General features: G+C 48.7%; 1 protein-coding gene across 1 annotated transcript in view; it reads right to left on the reverse strand.

The window, feature by feature from the left end:
* The window catches only part of PITPNC1 (phosphatidylinositol transfer protein, cytoplasmic 1), a 114,445-nt gene that overhangs the window by 42,360 nt on the left and 63,690 nt on the right, over positions 1-8,395 (reverse strand). The window contains exon 2 of the mRNA XM_018569277.1: positions 2,472-2,620. Within this exon, the coding sequence (XP_018424779.1) occupies positions 2,472-2,620 (149 nt within the window). The remainder of the gene's footprint in view (positions 1-2,471; positions 2,621-8,395) is intronic.

The raw sequence follows: 8,395 nt of genomic DNA on the forward strand, positions 1-8,395 counted from the left end.
TATGTGTTCGCTCACCTCCCGATCTACTGAGCCGACCTGTGACAGTCTCATTGTCACAGGTCGGCTAGAACTATGAGGTGAGTGAAAAGCACTCACATCATAGTTCTCCTTTAAGGGGTCACATTACCACCCTGCACCCCAATTACCTGAATTGTGGGGTTCTTCTCCCTGCTTATAAATATGAATGTGGCTCAGCTGTACGTAGCTCTGCATCATCCATTCACAGATCGTTTGACAGTATCTGTGCATGGAGATACTACCAGCTGCATGAAGTCCTGTCAGCCACTGTGGCAGAGGCGCCTTTAGTTCTTAAAGTGACATTAAAGGATACATTTTTTCCCTCCCCCCCAATGTTGATGTCAGCACTTACCTTAAATGATGTCTCTTAATCCGATCTTCCTCTTCTTTCCTGTCCTTTTCAGCCTTCTCTCCAGCGCTGCGGCGGGCCTCCGATCCAGCGCTGACTCCTCTGTCCTTGCTGGCACTTCTGATCCCGCGGTGTCTACATGCGAGTGCACGCCGTCCATAGACTTACCTTGCGTCTCTGCTCGTCTCCCAGCCGAAAATCCGAGATGCGCATGCGCCCGCCCCAAGATGCTTTGCGGCCGCCCAAGCAATTTCGGATATATCCTCATGTATATACAAAAACACCATAGGGTTTAGAACCCCTTTAAGTGGTCACATTACCACCCTGCACCCCACTTACCTGAATTGTGGGGTACATCTCCCTGCTTATAAATATGAATGTGGCTCAGCTGTACGTAGCTCGGCCCACACATCCACATCATCCATTCACAGATCCTTTGACGGTAACTGTGCATGGAGATACTACCAGCTGCATGAAGTCCTGTCGGCCACTGTGGCAGAGGGGCCTGTAGTTCTTAATGGAATACAAGTGTGGTGATGTCCCTGCACTTTTAGTCCACTGATACTTCCTTCTGTCCACATTACTGAATGTCTGTATGGGCATGGACAGGAGGAAGAGTCTGCAGGAGCCAGAGTATTGCACCAGCTATCTACTGATCTAATGGTTAAAGAAGAACTCCAGGCAGAAGAACCCCGCACTGCAAGGGCTACCTGCTAATTTTTTCTGAGGCCTGGTTCACACCTGGGCGTTTTACAGCGCGTTCCTACGCTCTGTAAAACGCTCAACGTGTGAAAACCAATGATTGCCTGTGGGCATGGATCCCACCTGGGCGTTTTACAGCGCGTAGGAACGCGCTGCAAAACGCCCTACGCCCAAAGAAGTACAGGAGCTTATTTGGGGCGTATTTGCCGCGCGTATCCATTGGGATACAGCCAGGTAGCCCTCGGAAACGTGCGTTTGTCGCACGTTTTATTTACCGTGAATCGCGGTAAAAACACGCAGCGCGAAACGCGCAACAAACGCGCATATTCGATACGCCTAGGTGTGAACCCAGCCTGAGAGTCAACCAATGTAACTGAACTGTATCATTCCTAAAGTAAGAAACGGAACGTACTATTATAAAAGTTTGCATTTTTACCAACGTAGCCATCAAAGGACATCACCTAACGTCCAATCTTTCAGCACTGATCGATGAGTCACATGGTAAGACTCGACTATAAGCCTAGGTTCACACCTGCACTACACCCGTGTTCAGGTGCACACAGTGATTGCCGCGCGGCCCCATTGATTTTAATAGGGTGACATCTGCGCGGCAATCGCTAAAAAAAGGTACAAGTACCTCTTTTTTGCGACACGTGACTCGCGGCTTTTTTAGTGTTCACTCGCACGGGCGGAATCGTGACGGGAAACGGCGCAATCCGCCCGGCGCGACTGGGGTGCCATTACAAATATAATGGCACCCACAGCACGATCGGTTCACACCTTGGCGACTCCCAACCGCGCGGCAATCGTACACAAAACCGCGCGGATTGCCACGCGGTCAGGAGTCGCCTAGCCTAGCCTAAAATCTACTTATGTTCACAGACCAGCTTTATACATAACTGCTGCCTGTAACTGTTATTATTATTTCTGACGCTAAATATCTCAATATCATCGTTTTATTAACAGGCCCCCTGGCACACAGGAACAGGACATGACTACCAGGTACACCGGCCATGTGCACTGATCATGCTTAGAAGAATATTTCCTGATCTGAAGGAATGAGAGAATTAATTCCTGACACACATGCATTCAATGGGGGTGATAGGAGGCTTCATACAAAAGCCACACACACACACCAACACAGTCCACACCCCATTGCACCCTCTGCCATGGAGAGTCATTGTGCCGGTGAACATTTTTAGCATCCAAAAGCAATCAATAACATGTGAGCTGATGTTTACAGATCAGGAAATGAATGACGCGTTCATTACATGTATTCTTCCTGTTCTTGATCTGGAGGATATTGGTTTAAAATGTTGGATGTTTCAAAACTGGAGGGTCAGAACCTGCCATGTGCAGAAAGAGAGAACTCTGACAGCAGAGAGAACGATGGACTCCTCACCTGTTCAGGTAGACCCTCTTCTCGGTAAGCTGTCCCGGGCCGTGTATGGGGTCTTCATACGGCTCGTTCTGGACCACCTCCACCCCCTCGCCTCGGTCGCTCTGCTCGTGGCTGTGCTTGGTGATCATGTACAGCTGCCCGATCCTGTACTGCAAAAAAGAAAGATGGAAATTAACCAGAACATCCTGGAGACAAAAGGGACGCATAACAATGAAAACATTTGTGGACAACCCCTGCCATCTATATGTTACAAGCTGTGCTGTACATTACACACTCCTGAACGCACAAAAGGCAATTTATCAAAACTGGAGCAGAAAAAAATCTGGAGCAGCTGTGCTTGGCAACCAATCAGCTTCTCTCTTTCATTTTCAAATCTGAACAAACTGAAGAGAGAATCTGATTGGTCGCCGTACACATCTACTCCACATTTTGTCTGCTCCAGTTGTGATCATTTCCCCCCACAGTGTTTATTGTCTCAGCAGCTGCAGGTTGCTAAGTCGCTCCCCCCATATGTTTTAATGACCTTCTTCAAGGTATCTTTAGACAGAAACTATATATATCAGAACAGATTTACGTTCTCTTTTTGTGGTTAGAAGGACAGTGGAAAACGTGAGCAGTGTACATGGTAGACCCATACTCTGCAATATTCAGAGCAAATCTAGCAATGCCCATGCTCTGCTGCGGCATGCTTGCGTTGTTATCCCAACACCTAATACATTTGAGGAAGGCTGCCCTAGGCAATGGGTACTTATTCATCTCCTGGGGATGTTGGGGGATATAAGCATGACCACCACAAAGCAAGACCAAAGTCCTATTTATAAAGCAAATGAATGGCCATGAGCGTCACAAGGCTTTTCCCAGCGTTCCCGACACATTTTAAAGGAGAACTATGGGGGGAGGGGCTTTTCACTCACCTCGTAGTTCTAGCCGACGTGTGGCAATGAGACTGTCACAGGTCGGCTCAGTAGATCGGGAGGTGAGAGAACACATACCGGCGTTCGCTCACCTCTCGATCCTGTCACGGCTCTCTGCCGTGACAGGGGAGGTACTGGATTCCCCCCTCCCCGCTCCGATCCTCCAGCGCTGACTGGCGGAATGGACGGGGGAGGGTACAGCTGGCTCTGCCTCTAGATTGGCAGAGCCAGCTGTCACTCACGCAGCTGGGCGGATCCCGGCACAATTGTCGGGATCCGCTTCAGCTGCGGCGCCTCAGTATGCTGCTCGCGGTATACTGAGCCTAGGGTGAGGGGAGGACGCTAGTTTGTGTCCTCCCGTTACCCTAAGGAGGACTATGGGGAAAAGCCTTAACCCCATAGTTCTCCTTTAACACGAGGACTTGTGATGATGAAATGATAAAAAGCGGACAGCCCGAGGAACAAACGCGTGCAGCCTTCTTTAGTCCTCAACTGAAACCGCTTTTTTCTTCATGTTGGATAGAGTTGGTAAGGATTAGTACCCCTGCTAGGTTTTTACTGCTATCTGGTGAGAGACATCTCCCCTCATTCCACATTTTACCAAAAAATAATGTCGCTGAACTGATTTCAGATCTGGGTACCCCATCTTCCCCCTATCGCAGGCATGGGAAGTCAGAGGCACTATTATCGGAAATGTGTTAAAAGATACATTGTATACAAATGATAGATTGCTATTCCTGTGCACAATGTTATTTTCCTGTCAGCTCCATGGCAGCACACGAGTGGCCTTGTGCTACCATGGAGCTGGACAGGAGAATTACGGTACGTATGAAATACAATTTTCCTGTTGCGCAGCGCTTTACAATATAAGGAAGACATTACAATCACAATACAAGACAAGATGGTAAGGAGGGCCCTGCCCCTGTGGGCTTACACTCTAAAAGTGAGGGGCCAGTGATACATGAGGAGGGAGCTGTGTGGGGATGAATGGTTGAGCGGTTAGGTTGAGGTGGGATCGGCTTCCCTGAAGAGGCGAATCTTAAGGGATCGCCTAAAGGCAGTCAAGGTGGGCGACAGATGGACAGGTTGGGGTAAAGAATTCCAGAGGATGGGAGAGACTCTAGAGAGATGAGTCTAAGGCCCGGTTCACACCTGGGCGTGTTGTAGCGCGTTCCTACGCTCTGCAAAACGCTCAAACACCGAAATCCCATTATTTACTATGGGTATGGGTCACACCTGGGCGTATTACAGGCCGTGTGAACGTGCCTACGCCCAAGTACAGGAGCTTCTTTGGGGCGTTTTTGTCGCGCGTTTCCATTGGGATACAGCCAAGTAGCCCTCGGAAACGCGCGTTTGTCGCACGTTTTTTTACCACGAATCGCAGTAGAAACGCGCGACAAACACGCATATTCGATACGCCTAGGTGTGAACCCAGCCTTAAGGGATTGCCTAAGGCCTGGTTCACAACTGTACGTTTTGTAGCGCGTTCAACGCTCTACGAACGCTCTACAAAACGCTCAAACATGAAAATCCCATTGTTTTCTATGGGTCTGGTTCACACCTTGCCGCATTTCAGCCGGTCTGAACACGCTACAAAACGGCCTACGCCTGAAAATGTACATGAGCTTCTTTGCGGCGTTTTTGTTCCGCGTTTCCATTGGGATACAGTCAAGTAGCCCTCGGAAACGCGGGTTTTTTTAATCCCCAAATCGCGGTAAAAACTTGCGTTACGAAACGCGCCACAAACGCGCATATTCGATATGCCTAGGTGTGAACAGAGCCTAAAGGTAGTCAGAGAAGGAGATATGCGGACAGGTTGGGGTAAAGAGTTCCACAGAATGGGGGAGACTCTAGTGAAGTCCTGGAGGCGAGCATGGGAGGAGTTGACAAGGGAGCTAGGGAGCAGGAGGTCTTGGGAGGAGCAGAGGGGACGGGTAGGGTGATACATTGAGACCAGATTGGAGATATATCCAGGGGAGGAGTTGTGGATGGCTTTGTAACTGGTTGTTAATATATTGAATTGTATCCTTTTATCATAATATGTATCCCTGAACACAATAACCACTGACTGTCCCAGAAACCTCCCACTAGGCTGATAGAGATCATCTGCTGTACATGTTCTTTATTATTATTATCGGCATACAAGCTGACAGGAAGCCATTGAGAACTGGCAACCTCTCCGAACAGATCTGGATTTCCAAAATATGTTTCACCCTTGTTGGAATCTGGGGAAATGAGATCACAAAGTGCCCGGGGCGGCTTTTAATAGAACCGAAGTGACATTTTCCAGGAGAAGAAATGAAGAAATGGCATTTCTGCGGCTTTTATAAATAGGCCCCTTGATATGCTCTCCATCCATCTGCGTCTTTCTGAGTATTTTGGGAAAACTGACCTGACAATCTATATTTGGAGAAGGATGGAGGGCCAATTGGTACAGAGGTAAAATTCTGCTTCCTCTAACCCCCACCCCCGCCATATACGGTGATACCTCCATTATGCTCCACAGAATATGCAGACGCTCAGGGGTTAATACAGCAGCACGCTCAAGTGGTCTGTCACTAATGACGTGCTAATTACCTCTGGGATCACGGTACATTAATATACGCTCACAGGATGCAGCCCGCCACAGAAACCAACATATATACAATAAATAATGTGTACACGACACAAACCTTTCCTGTTAAAGACAGGCAGACTAGACGGGTGACACAACAAGTCCCAGCATCTCCTTCACACTGATGAAGACATTTACGGTTATTACAGGACTCCAAGTATTGGCTGCTGTGGCCCAAGAGCCGCACTGTAAACTCCAAAGGGCTGCATGTGGCCCCTCGCAGGCTGGGCACCTGGGCTCTAAATAGACGAAAATCTTTTATATGACTGCCGGGCACAATTATGAGATTTACTTTCCAGTTGCTGAACAATAAAGAGATAAAATTCTGACGCCTGAGAAGAAAGCGGGGACTCTTGTAACGCTGCCTAGTGAGCGCTTCCTTTAACAATGATCATGAGGTCATTCATTTGATGCGCCATTCGCTTCACCCAAATTACACATTTCATCAGCACAACGAGAGCGCGAAAGAGAAGAGACGAGACCCGACTGCCGGGAGAAGAAGCAACGCAAACACCAAGCACACGATGCTGGACCACAACCAGGGAGTCCTGTATCATTGTCCTGGATATCAGTGTGTCATTGTCCTGGGACCCCTAAGTGTCAGTCTGTCATTGTTCTGGACCCCCAAGTGTCAGTCTGTCATTGTTCTGGACCCCCAAGTGTCAGTGTGTCATTGTTCTGGGACCCCCAAGTGTCAGTGTGTCATTGTTCTGGACCCCCAAGTGTCAGTGTGTCATTGTTCTGGACCCCCAAGTGTCAGTGTGTCATTGTTCTGGACCCCCAAGTGTCAGTGTGTCATTGTTCTGGGACCCCCAAGTGTCAGTGTGTCATTGTTCTGGACCCCCAAGTGTCAGTGTGTCATTGTTCTGGACCCCCAAGTGTCAGTGTGTCATTGTTCTGGACCCCCAAGTGTCAGTGTGTCATTGTTCATGATCCCCAAGTGTCAGTGTGTCATTGTTCATGATCCCCAAGTGTCAGTGTGTCAGATCAGGCATTCTTGGGACTAATTAACACATTCTGGGTCCCAGTTTGAATTCTAACCCGCAGCGGATTTTAAACATCAGATGCCTGAGCACACACCCCATAAATTGCCCCTCCACCTGATCCGCTCAGGGCCACCACAGATGTAACATCCAGTGACGTGTGTGTCCCCCCCGGGGCCACCTCCTCACTGAGCAGCTGACTGGCAGTTCTTGTATCGGGATAATAAGCGGAGGTGTCAGAATGCACGGTGCAATGGCCACAACCACACACTACGATGGGCAGACGGAGACGATTTATACATCATCACTCTCAGTCTTCTATAGAAAACACAATTCTTTCCTTTTATGGGATGGAAAATGGAAAGTGTGAAATCTGCTGAAGAACACAAAGGGGAAAACATGAGCAATATCTACAATGATACAAAGTGTTTATGCAGATATAAAAAAAATCATTGCCGTTATTTAGACTCAAAAAACTCATTACCATTGTGTAACATTCACCTAGGTCAGTCTGTGTGGATTCAATGGCCTGCACAGAAGGGGGAGTGTCAGCATTCTGAGCCAATCACATTCTGCTGCAGTGCACATGTACCGGCAGGGAACAAGCAGATGGGAGGAGAGGAAGAAGAGGATGAGTTCTTCCGTCTGCTGCTGCTCCTTCACTGTCCAATCATAAGCTGGGGGAGGGAGGTGACCAGGCTGTACTGCTTAACTGCAGGTCACCAACTCAGCCGTGCTGCCTGGCAGGGGGTGCCTGGATCACAAGACTGGCTGCAGAGAATTACAAATGCTCCGGCAGGTAAAACCATCTCCCATACATGTATTCCAATTGTGTATTAAGCTGCTAACAGCATTATTGATGAGGAAAGTAACCGGTTGTGTATTCCGAAGGCAGAACTTTATTTGTAAATAATGTTCATGTTGTTTTTATAGGTTATGATAAAGAAAGGACGACCTCTGTATGTAATCATCAACAACTCCCCCTATGTATTTGTATACATCACATAAACAGTTGTATTATTAAAGGAGAACTATGGGGTTAGGGCTCCTAAGGGTGACGGGAGGACACAAACTAGCGTCCTCCCGTCACCCTAAGCTCAGTATATAGGGAGCTACAGCTCGCGGTATACTGAGACAATTGTGCCGAGATCCGCCCAGTTGCGTGAGTGACAGTTGGCTCTGCCTATCTAGAGGCAGAGCCAGCTGTACCCGCCCCCTCCCCCGTCCGTTCCGCCAGTCAGCGCTGGAGGATCGGAGGGGGGAATCCAGCCCCTCCCCTGTCAGGGCAGAGAGCCGTGACAGGATTGAGAGGTGAGCGAACCCGGTATGTGTTCGCTCACTTCCCGATCTACTGAGCCGACCTGTGACAGTCTCATTGTCACAGGTCGGCTAGAACTATGAGGTGAGTGAAAA

The sequence above is a fragment of the Nanorana parkeri genome, unplaced genomic scaffold, assembly GCF_000935625.1.
Source record: "Nanorana parkeri isolate BGI_ZX_2015 unplaced genomic scaffold, ASM93562v1 scaffold1316, whole genome shotgun sequence".
NCBI classification, from domain to species: Eukaryota; Metazoa; Chordata; class Amphibia; order Anura; family Dicroglossidae; genus Nanorana; species Nanorana parkeri.